At 35.8% G+C, this 25,465-nt stretch overlaps 1 protein-coding gene across 1 annotated transcript in view; it reads left to right on the top strand.

Moving 5' to 3' along the window:
- The window catches only part of LOC136026030 (unconventional myosin-XVIIIa-like), a 381,572-nt gene that overhangs the window by 204,733 nt on the left and 151,374 nt on the right, over nt 1-25,465 (top strand). Inside the window, exons 18-19 of the mRNA XM_065702187.1 lie at nt 3,413-3,625; nt 23,387-23,515. Coding sequence (XP_065558259.1) covers nt 3,413-3,625; nt 23,387-23,515 — 342 coding nt within the window. The remainder of the gene's footprint in view (nt 1-3,412; nt 3,626-23,386; nt 23,516-25,465) is intronic.

Below are 25,465 nucleotides of genomic sequence, written 5' to 3'. Positions count from 1 at the left end.
TCAGGCAATAAATCTGTGGTGCAGTGTAAAAGGTTTTTGATACGGAAGAAGTAGATCGTATAGGACCCGTCTTCATTGAATTATTCAAGCTTTGTAAATAGAAAAACTCTCTCTCTCTCTCTCTCTCTCTCTCTCTCTCTCTCTCTCTCTCTCTCTCTCTCTCTCTCTCTCTCTCTCTCTCTCTCTCTCTCTCTCTCTCTTTCCGTCTTTCTCTGTCTCTCTCTTTCCCTCTTTCTCTGTATTTCTCTCTCTCTTTTTTGTCTAAGACTGCTATATTTCGCAGTACGAACCAGGAAAGTCCAACTCATTTTCTTAAAGGTAACCTCCATATGAAATTTAAAGAAATTACAATTCTATAGAAAAAAAAAATGCTTGATTTTTTTATGAAGGTATCTACTATAATTCGCTTGCACTATCATACTAACAACGTTATCAATTAGTAGTTATCGTCAGGGGATAATTGAGCCTAGTGATAATTAGCTCACGGAGAACATCTACTTTGGGGTAATCAAGAATTTGATTGCAACATTGCTTATTTAGAATTTTTTGTTTTTAAGAAAGTCCACTGTTTGGGTCTCACAATGAAAATCTTTCTAAAATTTTAGTAAGATACTTAATATTGTCTCTTTCTTTTTCCAATACCATGTTTGATATGCCGGAAATTCCTTATTCACAGTAAATTTTACTAATATCAAGATTTAACTAGCACTAAATTAAGCCAATCAGAATTTTGTTTTGAATTTTTCAACCAATTCAAAATTTCTAAGGAAGGGCTGATTGCATCAAATTAACGCTAGCTGTATCTCTGTATTACTGAAATCCCATTGAGAGTAGGCGTATTGTACATAATCAGAACAAACGCATTAGTTATTCATACTAAATAATGTTTCGCTTTCTGTTAGTTATAATAATGGAATTATAGCTATAAAAACTACCATTTTGCTAGTTATAATGGCGAAAAAATCTTCCAGGGAAAAGCATTTAATTCTGCAAGTTTGAATTGAACTTATGATGTAAATTCTGACTTCATATTCTTTCAGAGGAAAGTAACTACAAATAAAATACTCGTGATTAGGAACGACCCGGCTCAATAGTAACCGAAACTCTAAAAACGGATGATAATAGATACATCATTTTGATGTCCATTCCGATGACAATACATACATCAAAAGAATGAGCTCTGAGTCAGGAGGTCCTTCTAAATATCAAAATTCATTAAGATCCGATCACCCACTCGTAAGTTAAAAATACCTCAATTTTTCTAATTCTGCCTCTCCCTTCAGCCCCCCAGATGGTTGAATCAGGGAAAACGACTTTATAAAGTCAGTTTGTACAGCTCGCTGACACGCCTACCAATTTTCATCGTCCTAGCACGTCCAGAAGCACCAAACTCGCCAAAGCACTGAAACCCATCACATAACTCCCCCAAAGAGAGCGGATCCAGTCTGGTTACGTCAATTACGTATCTACGACATTTATAAGCGTTTTCCAAGATTTCCGGTCTCCCCCTCAACTCCCTTCAATGTCACGGGATCTGGTAGTAAAATGAGAGTTCTAAAGCACGAGATCCTTCTAGATATCAGATTTTATTAAGATCTGATCACCCGTTCGTAAGTTACAAATTCCTCATTTTTTCTAATTTTTCCGAATTACTGCCCCCCCCCCAACTCCACCAAAGAGAGCGGATCCGGTCCGCCTATATCAGTCACCTGTCTTGGACTTGTGCTTATTGTTTCCACCAAGTGTCATCCTGATCTCTCCACTTTAAGCGTTTTCCAAGATTCCCCCCCCCCAATTACACTTGATCCGGTCGGAATTTAAAATAAGAGATCCGAGTTTCGAGTTTCTTCTAAATATGAAATTTCATTAAGATACGATCACTCTTTCGTAAGTTAAAAATACCTCATTTTTTCTCATTTCTTAGAATCAACCCTTCCCCCCAACTCCCCCAAAGAGAGCAGATCCGTTCTGGTTATGTCAATCCTGTATCTAGGACTTGTGCTTATTTTTCCCACCAAGTTTCATCGCGATCACTCCACTCTAAGCATTTTCCAATATTTTAGGTTCCGACCCCCCCCCCCCCCCCCCAACCTCCCCTTCACCACATTCGGTTGGGATTTAAAATAAGAGCTCTGAGAAATGAATCCTTCCAAACATCAAATTTCAATAAGATCTGAGCACTCCTTCGTAAGTTAAAAATACCTCACTTTTCTAATTTTTCAGAATTAACCCCCCCGCCCCAACTCCCCCAAGAGAGCAGATCTGTTCCGGTTATGTCAATCACGTATCTAGGACTTGTGCTTAATTTCCCCACCAAGTTTCATCCCGATCCCTCCGCTCTAAGCGTTTTCCAAGATTTGAGGTCCCCCCTCTCAATTCCCTCCAATGTCACCGGGTCTAGTCTGGATTTAAAATAAGAGCTCTGAGACAAAATACCCTTCCAAACTTTAAATTTTATTAAGATCCGATCACTCTTTCGTAAGTTAAAATACTTCATTTTTTCTAATTTTTTTTAGAATTAGCCCTCCCCCCCCCCAACTCAACCAAACAGAGCAGATCCGTTCTGGTTATGTCAATAACGTATCTAGGACTTCTGCTTATATTTTCCCACCAAGTTTCATCCCGATCCCTCCATTCTAAGCGTTTTCCAAGATTTTAGGTTCCCCCCCTCCAACTCCCCCAATGTCACCGGATCTTGTCGGTATTTGAAATAAGAGCTCTGAGGCACTATATCTTTCTGAACATCAAATTTCATTAAGATCCCATCACCCGTTCGTAAGTTAAAAATACTTCATTTTTTTTTTATTTTTCCGAATTAACCGGCCCCCACTCCCCCCCCCCCAGACGGTCAAATCGGAAAACGATTTCTAATATAATCTGGTCCGTTCCCTGATACGCCTGCCAAGTTTCATCGTCCTAGCTTACCTGGAAGTGCCTTAAGTAGCAAAACCGGGACAGAACGACAGACCGACGGAATTTGCGATCGCTATATGTCACTTGGTTAATACCAAGTGCCATAAAAAATTGTGAAAATAAATCAGTGAAAAAACTAGACAGCCGGTCATAACCAATAAAATCTTAAGTACCCGGTAACGATACTGGAGTCAGATGGTGTGAATCGACAAAAATCATCTCCCCGTATTGTGGTACTGGGTTTCTCCCCGTATCAGTTGATATGGACGGCAAACAGCTTCATTACGATGACGCACGAAGAAGGATACGGCACTGTTTAGATCGTCAATGAACAATTTTTGGTTTGCAGCACCCGAGAGGTGCTCCGTGGAGAGGCACCGTTGTTGCCTTATGCGACAGCTGGCGAAGTAAAACCTACGTCTAAGTAATTATTTTTTGCGGAGCCAATGTTACTCTTTGCTAGATGTTAAGGAAGCACTAGTAACTATTTCTTTCTTAGATCCGTGGCTCTCAAATTCTTGCGGCTCTTCGTCTCCATCGACTTGGATTTCCTGAATGCATATTGATTGAAGAATTCTGCCGACGTTTTTCATTTAAGTCAGAGAGCCAAAAGCTGACTGGAAATGAAGTTGGTAGAACAGTTGAAGTGTGCAAAGACATCCTACTCCAACTTGATGTTGAACCATCAGCATATCAAATAGGACTTAGTCAGGTGAGCAACATTGTGCTTCTCATTTTGACCTTAGGCTGGTAAGATAGGATTCATTTTTTTGGGGGGGGGGGGGATCAGCTTCTCCCCTGAAACTTTTATTAAGCAAAAGTTATTGAAAGTTCGGCTTGATAATTCGGCATAAGCAAAGTAAGGGAATAAAAAAGGAATAGAGACCACTTAACCAAAAAAAAAAAACTTTTCTACTTATCATTCACAAATACTAAAAAAATAAGTTTAACCTAAATCTTATGGTAAACGGCTCCAAAAAGAAAACGAAGGCAGAATCCGATTGAACCGTTTCAAGTTGAAGATATTCTTTAATGTTTCTCGTTTTATTATTTAAGTGACATTACTAGCATACTGATTTCTAATATTGGAAAAGGTAGCTGTATCGATCAGAAATACAAACAACACTAAATTATCGGAGCCTCCAATATTTTTTTTTTTTTTCAAGCTTATTCATGCTTATTGTCATTTATTCAAAGTCTTTCACTTATGAAAAAATATCCTTCGTCTTGGCTATTCTGCTTTTTACATCTTCACTGTATCCATAATCTTTATTACTACTCATACTCAGGTAAATGAAACTATCCACTTGAGTGACTTTCTCTCTTCCTAAAATTATTTGTTCATCTTTCTTTATTCCTAGTCTAAGCCACTTAGTCGTCCTAACATAAATTTCTAAATCTACTCTTGCCCAAAGTTTCGAAATATCCCAAAGTTTATTCATTTTACATTTACATTTTTATCATGAACACTCAAATTGTCTGCACAATCTAAGTATGGTAGAATATTAGATTCCAATTTTATGACAATTTCTACATTTGACATTGACATTTTGACATACACATTTTACAAACATTTTTGTCTTGGACTCTCAAACTGTCGGCATAATTTAAGTATAGTAGAATATTAGATTCCAATTTGACTACTTGTTCTATTATGGTCTTATATGACAATTTTGACACTTCACAAACATTTTTGTCTTGGTCACTCAAATTGTCTGCATAATTTAACTATAGTAAAATATTAGATTCCAATTTGACTTTTCGTCCTCCTATAGTCTTTTTTATACAGCAAAATCTGTCAATGTAATCCACATAAAGGGGGGGGGGAGGACAGAACCTGCTTAACCCCCAATTCTATACCAAACCAAGAACTAAAATTACTTCAACCTAACTGCAACACTATTATTTCTGTATATAGCCCTAATTGTTTTAATATACTTATCTTGTATAGCATATAAGTATAGGACTTTGACTGAGGCTTTTATTTCAGTTGAATCAAATGCCTGTTCACAATCGATGAAACTGAGGACTAAAGGGATTTGAGCATTCAATCACTTCTCAGTTACTAATTTAAGAGTAAAGTTTTGTTCCGCACATCTTCTTCTCTTCTTAAAACCAAACTGTTTTTCTTTGAAAAATTTATCTGTAACGTCTTAGTCTAATAATTATCATTATAGCAAGCTATTTGCTTCCTACGGAAATTACGCTATTGCCTCTGTAATTACCAAACTCACTATTGTAATCTTTGAAAGTGTTAAGTTATAGTGTTCCTAAAATCACTAGGTACTTTCCTCTTCTCAAAAATCATATTCATAATCCTCAGTATTTTTTCTCTAATTTCACGACTACCATATTTCAGAAAATTTGTTTGACATACTATCTGCACCTCAGGCCATCTTGTTTGTTAATGCCTTTATTTGTAACCTTAACTCCTCCCCTCAAAATAAATCTTCCTTCACTTCTAAATTGTTGATTTTTTTTTCTTATTCTTTTCTGTATCAGTTCCTGCAGCTTTATTACGTTTTAGTCATCTTTTTGCCCTACTTTCTTCAACTATTTCCTTTTAACTAATTGAGGCTCCCTTCCTATCTTTAGCTGGGACAAGTCCAGATTGACTATTTTCTCTCAAAATGCAATATTTTACTAATTTTCAGATACTTGGCAATTTGTTCATGATCTCAATTTCCTATCTCTTTAATACATTAGATAAAAACGAGTTTTTTTTAACTGCAAGTAAGGAGCGACATTAAAACCTAAAACGAACAGAAATTATTCCGTATATGAAAGGGGTTGTCCCCTCCCCAACGCCCCGCTCTTTACGCTAAAATTTGACTCTTTCTCTCGTAAAGATCGAGGTGATGAGGAGGGGACAACCCCTTCCGCATATGGAATAATTTTTGCTCGTTTTAAGTTTTAATGTCGCTCCTTACGTGTAGCTAAAAAAATTTCTTCTTATTTTTTAATTTCTCAACGTTTTTCAATTAAGGCATGTTTTGATTTTGGCTCACCGTAAATGAATAAATAAAACGAAAGTTGCATATTTTTATTTTTTTTTGTTGCTAAATGGCTTTCTCATAGTTTTGATCGGACGATTTTGCTAAAAAAAGGGATGGTTTATGGGTCTTTAATGTCAGTCAGTGCGAAAGCTTTCGAAAGATTAAGAAAGTCTTGGGGAGGGGAAGTGCATACCTAAAACAGTCGAAAAAGGGTACGCAAAAACTTCTTAAAGTTTTCGGAAGGTTGGATGATCAGTGTACTAGTGCAAACAGGACAAAAACATACATATGATTTTACTTATATAGACAAGACGTTAGAACATCGCTCAGAAGCTTCTTGTACAAATACCTTCTCTCTTCTATCAAGCTGAAAGCATTTGCGCTAATATAAGTCAACTTAGTTTATTATTTTTTAACCTTTATCCTTCTAATGGTATTTATCCCATCTTCTGAATATACTTCGGAGGTTTGGAACAGTACACATTTGAGTCATAGAAACGTATTTTCTTCGCATTTTCTATAATTTTGTTACAAAAATTGAAGTTTCGTTGCAGAAAATCGGAATTCACACATTGAAACGTATTTTCTCCGTCTTTTTATAATTTTGTGCAGTTCAAGCTATCTAACTATGTCTTCACTAATTATTTGGAAAATACGAGAAAATGTTTTATCATAATTTTTCTATATATTTTTAACTAAGTATATAAATATTAAATATTTCAATATTATTTAAAATATTTGTAATATTTGACCAAAAACCAGTGAAGGACAATATCTGATTCTTGCTATCAAGATCTGTCGAGATCCGGTAAACTTCAAAAGCCAACTCTTATCCCAAGTTCTTAGGATCAGAAATATATAAAAAAAAGAAGAATATAATTTTTGTATTCAATCCTAGCTTCCACAGCAGTGGGAAGGGACATGACGCTTGAAATGTACGAAGTTGGACACTAGATTGGCTAAAAACCCGATTGAGAACCAAATATAGGTACTGGTAGATATTTTAATAGCTAAAATCCGGCAGCCCCCTACTTTTGCTTCTGTAGCCACAATTAGTTCAGTTGCCCTTAGTTCTAACCATGTTTGGTTGAAATCTCACCATCCTTTCTGGCAGATATCCTAGCTGCGAGTATTGAGGAGCCGTTACCCCCCAAAAGAGATCAGATCGGGTTCAGACCCCAAAAAGCCACAGGGTGGGTTTTAACATTTTCTTTTCATCAGATATTGCTGTGGTCTGACAACTTGTTCTGGCTATTATCCCAAGCTCATGAAGCACATCTCCATTCCTGACAAAAACTAATTAGATCAGAATGGATCCTGAAAATGCATCAATAGGAAATCATACTTGACCGAGATCCCATCTAGCGTGTTATAATGATTAGTATTTATGGTCGTTCTCTTCTTCTAGTAAATGTCGACCCCTTCGGCAACTCCTAGTGGACGTTGCAATGATTAGTATTTATGGTCGCTCCCTTCTTCATCTCTGCTAATCAGATCGGGTACGATGCCCCAAAATGCTCAGTTGCAATAAAGGTTGCCAAATCAGGAAAATCAACGGTTAAGCAAAAAATAGCGGAGGCGGTAATTACCCTTTCCCCTCATTGGTACCCTGATTGTGGAACTTAATCTTGCTTCATACCAAGCTTAACTGATCTTTGACCACATATTCCGGTAGATATTCTGTTCCTTTGAATTTATTAACCATCTCTCTGGCCAGAGGTCAAGGATTGTTACGAATCTCTGAAATTCACTATTAGTATACTTGGTCTTAATTCTGTCGAAGTTAGGCTGGGATCTGATAACCACGTCTTCTGGATATTCTGATCATAAGGACTTAGGTACTCCTCCGCCCAGAGGTCAAGATATGTCAACAACCCTTAAAGGTATAAACTGTAAGGGCTCCCTCCCTTAATTGCGGTCGGTTGGCTCAACTAGGATGCCTACTTTCGTTTACCTTCTGCTATGTGTCCTGATGAGAAACCAAACCAAATCCTTCTTGACCTAAGAAACTCACAAACCGGCAATACGCTGAAACTTGTTTTGTCTCTTCATAATATTTAATGCACAATGAGTAAAGACCTACAAACAAAGTAAATATTCATTCATTTTGCTAACATTTTCATCTAGGATACTTAAATTATCAGCATAATCTAAGCCTAAGGGAATGTCACTTCCCCAGATCCCTTCAGTTACATGGCTCGATGGCACAAATTCATAGATCTCTCCTCACTCGATCCCACAAGGGGTCAGATCAAGCACAAATGCAGGTTGATGGTCAAAAAATAAGACTTTGGGAAACCCTTCGACGATATTTCAGAAATTATAAAAATGGCACGAAATTTTCTTACAGGAAAACATGAATTCGAGATTTCCATATTGACTCTCCCAAAACTATTTCCTAGATATCCCAAGTGATTTAGCGCTTTTGCTTTGAAGTCACGTAGACAGGATTCCATGTGCTACATGGTCCCTTAAACATTAAAACTTAAAACGAACAGAAATTACTCCGTATATGAAAGGGGCTGTTCCCTCCTCAACGCCCCGCTCTTTACGTTAAAGTTTGACTCTTTCTCTCAACTCTACTGTTTAAAACAGTAAAAAACAATGACAAAAGGAGCGGGGGAGGAGGCCTAGCTGCCCTCCAATTTTGTGGCTACTTAAAAAGGCAACTAGAACTTTTGATTTTTTACGAACGTTTTTATTAGTAAAAAATATACACAACTTACTAATTAACTCACGTAACGAACTTCTATATTCGTATGTTTTTATTACATATATGTCTCCCCCTCGTCAACACTTTACTCTTTACACTAAAGCTAAAATTTTGTCCCAATTCCTTAAGAATGACCCCTTAATCACAAAGGCCGTAGAATAAATAGTTGAAATTACTAAAAATACTTTAGCGGAAAGAGTGAGATATTAGGAGGAGATGAACCCTATTTTCTAATAATTTCTGTTCATTTTAAGCTTTAATGCTGCTCTTTACTTTCAGTTGTAAAAACTTTTTCATATTTATTTTTTCATTGTTTTTTAAATAATGATAGAAAATCCTGCTCCCCTTTCATGGACATTCTCTTCCCCTATGACAAACTCCTCCATGGAAAGATCCCCCCACACAACCGCTCCCCTTAACTCCTCCTCTCCCCAACAAAAAAATCCCCCTGAAAACGTCTCTACGTGTCCCAATAACAATTACTATACCTAAATAATGGTCAAAGTTTGTAACTTGCAGCCCCTACCCTGAGAACTGTGGGGGAGTAAGTCGTCCCGAAAGACATTATTATTAGGTTTTTCAACCATGCTGAATCAAATGGCTATCTCAAAATTTTGATCCGGCGACCCTGGGAAAAAAATGAGCGTGGAAGGGGGCGTAGGTGCCCTCCAATTTTTGGGTCACTTAAAAAGGGCACTAGAACTTTTAATTTCCATTAGAATGAACCCTCTTGCAACATTCTAGGATTACTGGGTCGATACGATCACCCCTGAAAAAAAAAACTACAACAAACAAATAAACACGCATCCGTGATCTGTCTTCTGTGAAAAAAATACAAAATTCCACATTTTTGTAGATAGGAGCTTGAAAGTTCTACAGTAGGGTTCTCGAATACGCCTAATCTGATGGTGTGATTTTCGTTAAGATTTCATGACTTTTAGGGGATGTTTCCACTTATTTTCTAAAATAAGGTAAATTTTCTCAGGCACGTAACTTTTGGTGAGTAAAACTAAATTTGATGAAACTTATATATTTAGAATCAGCATGAAAATGTGATTTTTTTATGTAACTATTGGTATCAAAATTGTATTTTTCAAAATTTCATTGGTATTCCTTTTTTTAGAGTTTCGGTTACTATTGAGCCGGGTCGCTCCTTACTACAGTTCGTTACCACGAACTGTTTGACTAGAGGAAGGTGATTAGGCTCACATGTAGTTTTGAATTATCTGGTATCAATGGTTCATTTAGGTAATATTTCGACTGCTCCTTTACCATGTCATCAAGCATTGTGGAATTGATATTATTTTTGTATCTACGTGTGTTTTGACTGTGAACCTAAGTTCAAAAAATCTTGATGATGACATATGGTTAAAAGGACCGTATAGTTTGTGGACTTCATATTAGTCCACATACCCTTATGGAAATTCTAGAACCAGGATTGACACTGCAGAGGACCGCTCGAAATATCGGTTAATTGAGCAGTTGATGGCAGACCATGTATGGCCAATAGGGAGCCTAACTGGTTCGTCTAATTATGTCCAACAATCAGGCTGGTGTAAGAAATTAACCCTTGAATTTTTACCATTAGTTAAAAGCATCTATATATTCCTTGATCAATTTGTCCCTGTTTTCTGACAAATTTTTATTTCCACCTACATTGCTGCCTCAGCCTCAGTGAATCGATATTCATATCCTTCGACCATGGACCTCAAATATTTTCTGAATAGATTTTCAGCTTAGATCTTGTCAAAACGCAGCTCATCCAAGACTTTGTGGTTCATTTTTTCCTTTTTTTAGTCATCCGATAATTCATCCCTATTATTGTCTTTCTGTAACTAATTAGTGCGGTTTGATGGCTCTTTGTAATGCACTTCACTGTGGCAAGCTAATTCCACTTTAATGCAACTGCGGTAGGTAAACAAGGATCTTTCACTCGAATTCAAGATGACTAGCAGCTATGAGCTGCTATGTACCTATTTACATCTAGCTCAGGGGCCTCCAAACTTTTCAATGTAAGGGCCATATTATATGTTCCCCATACTTATGCGGGCCAAAGGGATAAAAAATGAGAGAAAAAAAAAACAAATCAGTGCCAGTAATTTAATTTCCTCAAATATTAGAGTATAAACCTAAAAAAAAATTAAAACATATCTAGTTGGAAAAAATCAGGGTAAACTAAATAGACTCCTGCCTATAGTTTTATGCAACAAAATTAGTGTGACGAATGATACTGTCGTTTTGACTTTAAAATTTCATTAAAATCAGGTCCCAGATTAGATGAGCCAATTGTAAGAATAGACTTCAAATGATCATCAGACAAATTTGCCCGATAGTTAGATTTCACATACTTCATTTTGGAAAACGTTTGTTCACACTAGTATAATGTACCAAAAATGGACAAAAAACTACAAGCAAAATTTATCAAATTTGGAAACTGATCTGGCTGCAGACATTTATAAAACTCAAATCAGGTTTCCTTCTCTATACTTATCTTTCACCCTGTCATCTGCCTGGAGATCCATAATTTCCATTTGAAAATGGGCTGGAAGATTTTCAGCATTGTGGTCAAATGGATTATGAAAGAGCCTGATTTCATTTTCTTTGGCATCAAGGTCAGCAAATCCCTCCTGAAACTGCTTTTTCAAATCTGAAATTATTTCATTTGCAAATGAAATATGAATCAACTTTAAGTTCTGCATGAAATTTTTCACAACATGGAAAATGAGCAAAATTCTTAACTTTCACCTGGCCTTCTAGTAGCGCAAGCTTTGCTCTGAATACCAGCGAAAGCTTTTTGTTTTTTCCTTTATTTGCCGACTTATGTCGGCTCCTAAATCTTCAATTCTACGAGCAACAGTATTTGACCCAAGACTTGTCATTTTGAAGGGGTTTACTTTTTATGGACATACCTCTCCTGCTGCTTCCACTATTTACTCTTTTATGATACTAACATCAGTGAAAGGTTTTCCTTTTTTAACCAACACATAGGCAACTTTGTAACTGGCTCTAGTTGAAGTTTCATTTTCAGATTTTTTCTTACTGAAAACAGCTTGTTGAGAATGTAGACTGTGCTGAAATGATTAAACTTATTAGTGCGTTCTGCTCCTGTGATGTGAGAATAACTTGAGCCATGTTTAGATTCATAGTGCCGACGAATACTGTATTCCTTCAGAACAGCAACACTGTCTCTACACATGAGGCATAAAGCTTTATCATTTGGTTTCACAAAAAAGTACTTTATTTTCGTTCCGTCATTGAACTGACGACACTCACTGTCTACTTTTCTTTTCTTTTTACTTTCCGTATCTGAAAACATAACGGTAAAATAAATAAAATTATTTCTACAGGAAACACAGCTTGTATGTGCTGTTAAAAAGCACACGAAATCCTCCATAGCCAATGGTTCGTTGTGAGGGCCGCTGCTCTGCTTACATGTGAATGCCCAAACGCGCCGCTGAGCTCCATTCCGCTCGTAATGCGAAAGCACCCTAACCACACACCACGCAGCCGATGACAACACTGTTCGCAACACGTCATCAGCGATCAAACCCAATCAACACCTCAGTTCACTAAACCCCACGCTCTATCTCACATAACCACGCAGAATACAGTGAAGCCCCACTCGCCCTTCATCCCTACAATATACAGTTATACACGACTGATTGGTTGTAATGCACAACACATACCTACCAGTACTACTATCTGTGATTCACAAAATCGTGAGAGGGAAACTGACTCGGGCTGAGCCGCCTGACCGCCATTAGTCAACAGCTCAGGCTTTGAATAATTCTACGATGCCATTCGAATGATAATTTTTTTCATGGCGACCACACGGGGATTTGTTTGGCGGGCCGGATGAAATTATGTGGCGGGCCGGATATGGCCCGCGGGCCATAGTTTGGAGACCCCTGATCTAGCTGATACCATAAAAATAAAAAGTCAGATTTTAGCAGCCTTACCAGACAAGAACGTGGGAATGTATCGAAGCTTCCTTTGCCTCCCCTCCGATATTGATTTTTTTCTGTTGTTCCTTGACAAAAAAACTTGTACATCTTGTCTTTAGGGTAGAGGAAAATAGATCTTATAGCTGTGGGAGGAGTACCTAAAGCGTCAAAAATTGCATTTTCAGACCTGAATTTACAAATTTTTTACAATTGGGACCTCAGATAAATATCGAGTAGGGTGGAATTTAGCCTCCATCTCCTTTAATTGGACGTAATATACCCTGACTATACGTACAGGGTTGGTGACAAGGGCTGAAAGATACTGTTTCAACGGCAGTTTTTACGAGAAAAATTATTCTAGAATTTCGAAAAACTGTCGAAAAAAATGTTTGCTTAATTTTAAAGTGGAGGCTTAACGGGTGCAACAGTCCCCCTTGTATTTTTGAAATTTTTTTTTAATTTTGAAAACAGGTACTACGTGATTGTACAAAAGTTAAACTTTGTATTGTAAGGAATTTTGGGTTGAGGGGGCTCATTCGGCACACGTATGATGGGATTGTAACCACCCTAGACTCCCCGCTCTTTGCTCAATAGTTTGACTTTTCTCCTTTGCTTCAGCAACAATAATTCTCAAACAACAACAGTCTTATGAAGAGCGGATTTTTTTCATGTCTAAAAAGTTTTAATGTCTGTTAAAGTTCTATAGTGTTTTATATTCAAATTCAACGGCCCTTGGATATGAGCACTGGTTCTTAAAAATTGGGACAAAAAATCAAAATTTAGTATAAAGAGATGGGGTTTAGGAGGAGCCACCCCCCTCCCCTTGTATACGGATTAAATTCTGTTAGTTTTAAGTTTTAATGTGCCTCTTCACTTTCATTTGAGAAAACTTGTTTTTTATATATAAATCGAAAAACCAATCGATTTAAACACACTTAATTTTTAACGTCCAAATGCTCAGCGTTTTACTCGGGTTGTTATTCGAAACTAGGAAGTGCTTTGATGAAAGAGGTGTTCACGGGGCCTTCTAAATAGTGTTTTTATTTCACTCATGGCCCTATAAAAATTTACTTTCCAAAATTTTCTATAATTTACGTTTTTCAATTCTGTGTGGTGAAACGAATTTATAGTTACCAAATAGCCCCCCCCCCTCCTTGTCTTTTTTGCCTTGTCTGAATCTTTCTTTTTCTGAATATTTTCTGGGCTAGATTCAATTGAAATAATGAGATCTCTTCGTCTGGCTGAAAACTTAAAACTTGTTGATATCTAATACACAGTGCAGAACTTCTTATTCATTTTTTGAGTCAACAACATTTTTTGTCGTTGGCTGAAATAGTGCAAAAATATAACAAGAAAGGACCATCAGAAAAGGGATAATACGAGTAAACGAATTTTTTTTTTAAACTTTAAAGTTTCCAAATTTTTAGAAATTCTAAATTTTTATGGTAAAGATGAAAACAGTTTTAGCCGTTAAGAGGGTTCATTATTTCCTCAGTACAAATAATGTATAAAAGTTAAAAATTAACTTACATAACTTGTAGAGGGTAAATGATAAATGCGTCTAACTTTTGACGTTTTACAAATTTTCAAAGAATAATGCATTTCAAATATTTTATCTACCCCTCAAACAAAAGTTTGTCCTTTTTTTAGAATTGAGGTCGGTATGAAAGTCTCATAGTTTCGCATTGTGGCACACTTTTCACTTGTTGTTGTATGTGGTTTTTATTGTTCGTATTAAGTAGACCAAATAGTTAATAAGTCAGTGGTATTTATTAATTATTTTTTTATTTGAAGTATAGTAAAGCGAAAGTGTAGTTTTCATAAACGCTTACATAAATCTCTTTGATTTAAATTTTGGATGTCAATGCAAAAAACAAGGTTTTTCTCACGCAAGAAACTACTGTTTGTAATTAAGATGAATTTTTTGCATTTATTCAAACTGATTTTTAACTGCATGTAATAACTTTAACCACAAAATTGCCATGTTGTGCGATTCGCTTAGAGATACGTTCCATTTGAACGGAGAAAATCTCAGTTAGATTTTGGGGTTTATTGGTGAAGGAATTATTTTTGGATGAGAATCTTTTTTTTCTCTTGTGATTGTGCATGTTGTTGATCTATTGATGTTGCTTGAAAACTTGAGGGAGCTTGTAATAGTGTTGGATTTGTTCTTAAGCTTATTCTATTTCTTAAGTTAAATAACTTGTAAGGCTGAGAAATAGTCTGATTTAATATCATCATCAATAGTCAGCGGAATGAGGCCTATTCACAGGAGCTATTCGGTCACTACTTCAAAATCAGACAAATCTCACTTAGAGAAAAATACAAAAGTTGAAAACCCTAAGGAGGAAGCACATCGTTCAAAATTGATTGAACTTATCTCCCGATTTAATGGTAATAGTTTAAAACGGAATTCTGAAGTTGAAAAATATACTTCCATAAATGATGAAAATCTTAGTGTTCTCCTCAGCAAGCCATCTGGGTCTGTCAAAAGGCTATTCTCCAAACGTGTTACTGATGAAATTGAGTCAGTTTTGAAATATGATTCAGCGAGAAAACTTCCAGATGTGGCCAAGGACTGCTTTCTTCGGCCATCTATTGGTGTTCCTATTGCTTTTAAAGATGAACCCATTTATGATATACCTAAAAGATGGGACCCGAATGCTGATTTGTTAAAAGTTGAAGATGCTTTATTTGATATTGATGGGGTTCAAAGTTTTGCAAAAGAGTTGTTACACAACAATGTGGCTTGTGAAACTGCCACCACAAGTGAAGCAAAAATCATGGATAAAGTTGAGCTCTACAACCAACTTAGTGACAGTGTAAAGAGTAAAACCAAGAAAAATTACCATAATCTTAGAAGCTGTAATGCTGAAATAGAAGTGGTATACAAGACGCCTAAAATTAGAAGCTTTAGCACATTTCAAGAATCCCAACCTAATAAAAAGCTAAATATCGGCTCTCAGAATGCTATCTTAGCCAAATATAATGTTCAATCTACAGAAACAGTTCAGAAAGACACTGAACCAAGTAATGACAGAAAGAATGATATTGACAAAAATAAAGTATTTTCATTTTTAAAGCCCAAAGTCGATGAATCAAATAAAGAACCATATTTTAAAAGCGATAAAACCAAAGAAATATCTGGAGAAAAACTTTACGATATTTTACCAGCGTGTCGCATAGATTTTTCTGACTTTCCCAAATTTCCCACGTTTGTAACCTCTTCACAGGTTTGCAGTTTAGATAGTGTACCATGTATAAATGACAAAAGCTTGACTCTCTCATCATCAGACATGAAAGCTGATGACCATGTCATTGAGAAGTTACAGAATGTCATGAAAAAGTTTCATTATGCAAAGAAGGAAAGTGGACCAAGTTCTTTTGAAGATGAAATAAGGTATAAATCACACGAAAATATTTCACCTTTTAATTCCAGTGAGGGAAATGAAGGAATGGACATAAAAAGAAAGAATTCCATCCACAACCTTAACAAAACAGGCTATGCTGACATATCCCAAGGTTCCGAGCATGAAGAACGTACACAAACAAAGAATGCGAAAAAAGTGACTGTGGTGGCGTCTTCAAAGAAAAATGTCTTTAATGAAGAAGTAGAATTAAAGACAAATAGACAGTCGTCTCATCAAAATCTTTATGAAACAGAAAATTCTGATACGTTAAAGCGTTCTGGGCATGCAGAGAACGTCCGAAAACAGTCTAATTTTAAAAAAGCAACTGCAACTTTCAAGAAGAATTGCTCAGATGGCGAGATAGAATTAGGGTTGAGTAGTGTTTCGTCTGATTTAACACGGTTAAATTTGCTTTTGGACGACTGGGAACGCAAAGTATTAACAAAAATGAACGATAAGAATACAAATATTGACAACTGTCTTTCCTATCAAATGGTGTATCCTCCATATAATGCTAAAAATATGACAAGTTCTTTTGAGAAAAATTCTCCCAATCCTACGAATCTCTTATCCGATATTCCCTGGATGTTAACTAAAGTTGGGGAACCCGTTGGTTCCAAGCAGAATTTTAATATGGGTAAATATCCGGCCAACGAACTTTGTGACTTGAAGTCATGTGATATTCAGAAACCTGTTAAACCACAAGACGAAATTGCTCATGTAGCTAATCTCAGTAGTGTTCGTGAATTTTGGAATTCACGCGATAGCGGAACTTGTAACGGTGGGAAATATGGGTTAAGAAGAACAAAGTCTTTGTCTAACTCAAATAAAAGAGATTCTGCTCCAACGGGACCGGATGTAGTAGATGGATTTAAAGAAAAACTCTATCAAGCTTCATTAGCTTCAAGTATCGGTAATGATCTTTCAAGATTAGACAGTTTAACGAATAAAAGTAAAAATATGGTGCAACTTGATTTAAGAAAGGATCAAAACCTTATAAACGCCAAAGGAAATAAAGTTGTCGATCCCAACACTAAACAGGCACACAAAAAGCGTGTTGTTGTTAAAAGTGACTCATTTAAAGTTCATGAACTGAAACGGTTTTGGGAAAATGCGAAAAAGCATAATTTAGTACCCTTAAATAATGAAAACGATGAAGTTTGTTCTTTCAGATCTGATTGTAGCTCTGGTGAATTCGTATCTGCTTTAAATAGTCATCTGGTTTGTGGAGTAGAAGGGACATTCCCAGCAAACTCTCAAAGTTTTTCTCATTCAACAAGTAATAGCTGTGACAAAATTAGTTTTGGATCCAACACAGTTATTTTGTCTGACGGCTATAGTAAAGAAAGCCTAAATTATGATAGTAATTCTCGCATTTGCAAGAAGATTAGTGTTTCCAGTGGTACATCAGGATATTCAAGTGGACATGACTTGACTGAATCGTTTGGTCCAGATTTTTCTGAAATTGAAAAGCAGTTCGATCAGATTGAAAGTAATGATTTATCGATTAACTTGGATAATTTTGAAACGGGTTGTAGCTTTGCTCGGGAGGCAGTACCGCCGCTTCCACTCCGTGCTGCAACTCGAACCAAAGTACCAGAGAGACCAAATCACCCAAAACCAAAAACACACATTGATGAACAAAATAGGGAATCGGAATTGCCACCTGTGAAGTTCATATCCTCCATTAGTAAATCCCCGTTATTTGACCTGAAAGGGAGCTCAAACTTACAAAGTTTGGCTTCTCCTACCACAACCCCGGCTATCTCTGGTGATTTTAGTACTACTGAGCCTACGGTCTTACCTCAAAAACATGATGTATTCTTTAAGGCTTTAAGCCAAGAAAGCAAAGTTTGTATCAAAGAAGCTAAGACTGCATATTGCAGTACTGACAAAGATATTTGCAGGGATAAACTAGAGGTAATAGTTATAATTCAAGTTTTTCCTTTATTTATAGCTTTATGTACTAACGAATTTTCGGTGGGAAAGTAATATTTTCTAGCGAAACTCCTAAGTATATCGTAGTTTACAGTGAATTAAGAAATGGTTTCGGGTATATCTGGCCAAACCCTCTTGCCTTGACACACATTCAACCCTCATGCCAGTATTTAAGGTTGAAAATGTTGCCCTACATGCTTGTGACCAACATTCTTAAACAAGTAGGGAAGCTGGCAACCAAAAAGCTTTCTGATTGGCTGAATTTTTCAAGCAGACACAGAACTCTAGGATCTAAGTCTAGTTGCTAGTCCTGAAGTATGTTTAGCCAACAATAGAATTGAATGTGTTGCACACGCTCCAGAGACCTATACAGCTAGACTTGGATGCATTTCAACCCCCGCTTATGGTTCAAACCGGAACTGTTGCAAAGCCAGGCGATTATTTTAATTTTTTTTTTATTTAGTGAGAAAACAAATATTGAATTGCACATAGTTTTTAATTTCTTTTGGCTGCTACTATCATTGATTCACTTTTACATCCCACAAGTTTATCGGGCGTATAGAAAAAAGAAAGTGAAAAAATAAGAGTTCTATGCATGTTCTTTTACTTTTGATGTGTTGAGTTTGTATTTCTCGTAAAATGTTTCCTAAAACAAACTTGATATTCGAAAACAGTGAAATCTTACTTGAGATGGATGTGTTAACTTAGATAGACAAATCTTTGACTTAAAAAAAAAAAAAAACTTTTGATGTGTTGAGTTTGTATTTCTCGTAAAATGTTTCCTAAAACAAACTTGATATTCGAAAACAGTGAAATCTTACTTGAGATGGATGTGTTAACTTAGATAGACAAATCTTTGACTTAAAAAAAAAAAAAAAAAAAAAAAAAAAAAAAAAAAAAAAAAAAAAAAAAAAAAAAAAAAAAAAAAAAAAAAAAAAAAAATCAGTATGTGAATTCCTTGGTGCAGGGCTGTTTTAAGTTTGTAAGACGCCATAGGATTGCCATTTAGCCTCTCCGATAAAAAAAAAATCAAGAGACATATTGTCCAGAAATAGCAGACGAGAGGAAATCACTTGCAACAAAAATCCATTAAATTAAATGGACGAACTTCTTTTTTTTTATGAGAAATCAGTCACATTTGTAACTATCTAAAAGTATTACCCAAAAAATAAATTCTGGAGACGTTTAAATGCAAAAAAGAGAAATTAGGAAAGCAAATAGACAGACACAAACAGTTTTGAATATATATCGCTTGAACATACTACAGGAAAAAATGTGGCAAAGCAAAAAAAAATAAATCTAAAAATAAATTATTTTGGTTTGTTGAAATGTCAACAACTACTAGTGACTAACTGGAATAACTCGGTCCAACTTTCATGATACTACCAACACATACACACTTAATGCTCTACTGTTCTAGCAGTGGTAATAGGAAAGAATTACTTGGAGTGTTGGAGATACTGACAAAGGAAATACATTTATACATTACCGTCAAACTAATGGTTGAAGTTGAAAACGGCTTGAATTTTAAATTTTGACTCGCAAGTTCATTTTAGGGTTCCGAAGGTCCACACGTCACCTAGAGTAACTCAGAACTCAGAATTAGGCATCAAGCGCTGTCTTAAATTTCAGTGGATGAATGAATGACTGTATTTAAAGCCATTTTTCAGGCCGTATACATACATATATAACGACAAACAAACTAAATTATGTAACAATCGACTTTCGAATAACAAGACCCTTCTGGACAAAATTTGCCACTGCTACTATATTTATTTTCGACGTCGACTTCAAAGTTCCAAGAAGGGGCTCACGACCATCCACCCCAAGAAAGCTCCCTCTTAACTCATTTAGCCCCTGACACCTGAAAAGAAAATGGTCTAGCCCATCAAGATCACCGCAAATTCGACAAGTATACCGCATTTCCGGGTGACACCTATTTTTCCAAATACTGTGAAGAGGGAGACAGTTTGCTCGCACCTGCATCCAAGACCTCAGGGATTCTTTTGGAATCCCTAATTTAAAATATAACTCTTCACCATAATTTTCTTTCACCTTATAGTAAGAACTTAAGCTTTCCGACTGGCTAAGGTCATTCCACCATTTCTGAATTTCTTGGTCTTCCAGCCTTGTTTGGATCTCTGAGAGAAAGGCTTTTTGGTCTGAGATTGGGCCCTCTCCTCCATTCCATGCATACGATAGACCTGTGCTGTCCAGTAGTTTTTTGACATGGAAGGGCCATGACGATTTTTGTCCCAGGGTAAGTAATACATCATACGCTGCTCTGATGAGTCTTGAGGAGGGACATTGCAGTATTTTCAGCCAAAACTTAATTAATTGGATCTGTCTATGTTTTCTCATGGAGAAAAGTCCCAAATCTCCCTTGATGAAAAGTGTGTGAGTTGTGGCGTGCAGACCGAGCATTCGTTTATAATATTGTAGCTGTAGAGTTTCTAATGAATTTGCCACTTCTAGGCCCCATACTTCCCCTCCATAGTGGAGGATTGGCCTTATTTTGAGTTGAACACGTTTTTGTGCATCTTTAAGTCACCTATTCCCGTCAAATTACTGTTCCTGAACAGCGTTGCCGTTGCTGCTTTTCCTCGATTTGCCATCTTCGAAATATGATTGCTCCATCTTCCGTTCGATGTTAGATGGAATCCTAAATATATTGCCTGAGACACAACCTTCACAGCTTCACCATGTGATACTTTTGCTAAATCACAGATTGCTTTTATTGCCTCTACGATTAAATTGAGTGCAAACGATAGCTAGTCTTCCGATAGAAGGTTATTAGATTTCGCCCATGATGCAAAATTTCCTATTCTTGCCATTTTCAAACGAACTGTACCAACGGAAATGACTCCGTTTGTGGATTGGTGGATTATTAAGTAACAAATTGAGATAAATAACCTTTTGGGATATAGATTGATCGAACCGATATAAATAGTCTCTTGGAGTCAAGCACCAAGAACTAACACAGTAGCAATTTCACTTTTGGAATGATTTATTTATGTAAATCATTGTATATATATATATATATATATATATATATATATATATATATATATATATATATATATATTTATATATATATATATATATATATATCTATATATATAAAAATAAGTTGTCTGTCTGTGGATCTGTGGATCAGGTGACGTCATGTTTCTGTGTCGGCTGACGTCATGAAATTAGTTGTCGTCATTTTTGCTTTGACGATGCTAAGTATATTGTAAAACACATTAATTTGGTTAATAATATACCATTTAAAACACCAAAATGAACATGCTGGAGTAGTCACTCGGTGAGAGAGGGTGTCAGAACGGAGAATGAAGGTCCCAGGTTCAAATCCTGGTTAGGCTAAAAAAGGTAAAAAACTAAAAACTAAAAAACTAAAAAAACTAAAAACAAAAAAAAAACTTAAAAAAAAGGGAAAAACTGAAAAATAGAAGAGAAAAAGAAAACTAATAAAATTAAGAATAAAAATAAAAAAAAATAAAAAAGATAAAAACTAAAAAAAAAGTAAAAAGAAAAAACGAAAAAAAACTAAAAAAGCTAAAAAAAAAGGTAAAAACCAATAAAAAACTAAAAAGAAAAAAACTAAAAAAAAATTTCATCTAAAAAACTAAAAAAAACTAAAAAAGTTAAAAACTAAAGAACTAAAAAAGAAAAAAAAAACTAAAAAAAGGAAGAAAACTGAAAAATAAAGGAGAAAAAGAAAACTAAAAAAATATAAATAAAAATAAAAAAACTAAAAAGATAAAAACTTCAAAAAAAACTAAAAAGAAAAAAGAAAAAAGGTCAAAACTAATAAAAAAAACTAAAAGGGGAACACTGGGACACAAATGACGACCGGGATACTGGGAATATAAATGACGACCGGGACACAGGGAATGTTCAATTAGCAATCACCATCAACGAAGCTCAAGGGCAATCATTAGAATCATGAGGTATAGATCTGAATATGGATTGTTTTTCCCATGGACAATTATATGTTGCATGTTCAAGAGTTGGTAAACCTGACAATCTAAATAAATGACGACACTCAAAGAGAAAGCGACCGGGACAAAAGGAATGTTCGATTAGCAATCAACAAAGCACCGGGGCACAGGGAGTATAAATGACGACGACCGGGACACAGGGACATAACTACAAAGGGGACGCCGGGGTGCACAGGGGGATATATAAATGACGATGGCGACTCAGGGAATGGTCGATTAGCAATCACCATCAACAAAGCTCAAGGGCAATCATTAGAATCATGAGGTATAGATCTGAATACGGATTGTTTTCCCATGGACCATTATATGTTGCATCTTCAAGAGTCGGTAAACCTGACAATCTATTTATATGCACAGACAATGGGACAGCAAAGAATGTTGTATATTCGCAAGTTTTACGTAGTTAAAAACATATATATATATATATATATATATATATATATATATATATATATATATATATATATATATATATATATATATATATATATATATATATATATATATATATATATTCACAGGTGGGACATAGGGACACAACTACAATGGCGCGTAACTAATATGGCGCGTAACGACTTACGCGCGCGGGGGGGCTTGGGGGGGCGCGAAGCGCCCCCACCAACTAGGTGTTGGGGTGGCGCGAAGCGCCACCCCAACAGCTAGTATATATATATATATATATATATATATATATATATATATATATATATATATATATATATATATATATATATATATATATATATATATATATATATATATATATATATATATATATATATATACATCTATATATATATAAAAATAAGTTGTCTGTCTGTCTGTCGAGTGACGTCATATTTTTCCGCATATGACGTCTGAATTATTTCATCATATACCAATTCAAAAACGAATGTATATACAGACCGGGACACCGGCACGCAAATGACGACCGGGACACAGGGATATAAATGACGACCGGGACACAGGGAATATAAATGACCGGGACACAGGGACACAACTACAATGGGGACGCCGGGGGGCACAGGGGGATATATAAATGACGATGGGGACACAGAGAATGTTCGATTAGCAATCACCATCAACAAAGCTCAAAGGCAATCATTAGAATCATGAGGTATAGATCTGAATACGGATTGATTTTCCCACTGACAATTATATGTTGCATGTTCAAGAGTCGGTAAACCTGACAATCTATTTATATGCACAGACAATGGGACAGCGAAGAATGTTGTATATTTGCAAGTTTTACGTAGTTAAAACCTATACATATATCTGTATTCACAGATGGGACACAGGGACACAACTACAATGGCGCGTAACGACGACTTACGCGCGCGGGGGGGCGAAGCGCCCCCACCAACTAGGTTTTGGGGTGGCGCGAAGCGCCACCCCAACAGCTAGAATATATATATATATATATTCCTTCCGTTTAAATTCTCGATTTTAAGTCTTCACTTTCTTCCAGATATTTTTCCGTGCTGGCACTCTGTCCAAGCTTGAATCTCAGCGAGATGATCATATTACTACTAAGATCACGCGACTGCAAGCCTGGTCCAGAGCTTACTTGGCGAGAAAGCGTCTTGAAAGACGAAAGGTAATGCTCCAGTTTAATCTTACAATGTATATCCTAAGCTTGCCAAATAATTGTATCTATGTTTATTTGTTCTGCATAATCCCCTGCTAAGCATTTTTATTGGGGGGATTGGAGGGAAGGGGCTCAAATTTAGAGAGTCAGGGCGCGTGGGTTATATATTAATTTTTTCTCTCCAACTCATTGGGGGGAAACTGCCTCCCCCCCATATGACATCACTGTTGTCCAAAAATGACATTGACTACTTTCAATTTTTCAATTTATTTACATAAATTGGAAATTTGAAAATTCTACCTTTACAAAGAGTATGCAGTCTAAAAACATAAATATTACCATCTTTTGCATTTGTATCTATTGTTCTAGCTTAGACCATATAAAACTTAAAAAAAACTTTTAGTTCTAGGGAAAGGATCTAGGCCAAAAACTTGTATAAATAGATTGCGAGGAAAAATCAAGAAAAAATTTGGCTTTTTCAGTTTGATTATAAGAAACATTTTAGAAGAAACATAGACATGGTACATCTTACAAAAATCCAAATCATGCAGAGGTTGGTCATTTGCATAAGTGATTGATTCTTTAAGAAAGAATACTCAAGCACAAGGACCATTGAATTTGAGTGATTCGTATTTGTAAAAAACTTTAAAGCTTTTTGCGCAAAGAGAGGGGTAAAGAGAAAAAATGGTAAAAAAGAAAAACTTTTGCGTAAAGAGCGATGGGTTGAGGTATGGGTAGCTCTCCTCACAAACAGAATAATTTTTGTTCATTTTAAGTTTGAATGCTGGTCCTTACTTTCAGTTGAAATAAAGTTATATATATATATATATATATATATATATATATATATATATATATATATATATATATATATATATATATATAAATTACCAGGACTGACTTTTTAACCATGATGGTCTTAATGTAGAGATGCATCTTCAACGTGAACTACAATTAAAGGTCACAACATGAAGATACAATTTAAGTATTATTAATGATACTTAGGAGATGTATGATGAATCTATACTATTTGTATGAACCTTTATATGGATAATTGGGTTCTTTCTTTTCGGAAAATGTTACAGAAGCCTCTTTAAAAGTCTATTATATTTCCTTAGTTTGCTGAACAAAATTCAGTATTGAGTACGCCAAGACCCGCCAATACCATTTAATTTAGTTAGTCAAAATGTTAGTACAATAAATCCTTGAGCTTTGTAACATGTTGCTAAAGAAATCAAAGCCTCTTACAGAAAGATTAATTTGAAGAAAAAAAAAATATCGAATCACTTCAGCTTCTTAGCAGGAAAATAGAGCAAGGGAGTCCAAAACACTGTAGAGGGTTTTAATCGATGAGGCTCATTAAAACGATATGTTAAAAGTTGGACAGGTCTATATCACGACCTACTTATTTCAAGGCCAAAAAAAGATGGCTTTAGTTTTTTAATAGGCCAGAACGGTGGTCAAAACAGGCCTTTTCAACAGGAAAGTAGAAGAAGGGAATCCCGAACCACTCCAGAAGGTTTATGACGGATAAGGGTATATTAAAACATATTGATTTCAAGACTAAAATTAGACGTATTTGGGTTTTAAAAGCCCTGACCAAGTGCTGCTCACAAGCTAAACCTCGCAAGCATAGATTATCGGAATATCTCCAAAAACGAATGCATCTTGGAAGGGATCGGAGAAGACTAGAGAGAACATGCTTAGAGATACATGGAGAGAAAGTATGCTGTCTTGTCGGAAGCAATTTTTTATTGCTATTGGCTCAGATGGCAACTGAGACAGACATTTGCGTCGTGCAAAGGAATTAAAAAAAATACCTTAAAATAACTATAAAAGAAACGCTAATCTTTGAAAGAAATGCTTTTTTATACACAGGATCTTTCGTTACTCGTCTTAGGATATCGTTACTCGTTTTAGGATAATATAGGTTTTGTGTAAAGTCAATCCTATTTATAA

The sequence above is a fragment of the Artemia franciscana genome, chromosome 4, assembly GCF_032884065.1.
Source record: "Artemia franciscana chromosome 4, ASM3288406v1, whole genome shotgun sequence".
Lineage (NCBI taxonomy): Eukaryota > Metazoa > Arthropoda > Branchiopoda > Anostraca > Artemiidae > Artemia > Artemia franciscana.
Note: the sequence above shows the minus strand (reverse complement) of the source record. Positions and strands in the feature narration are given on the sequence as shown.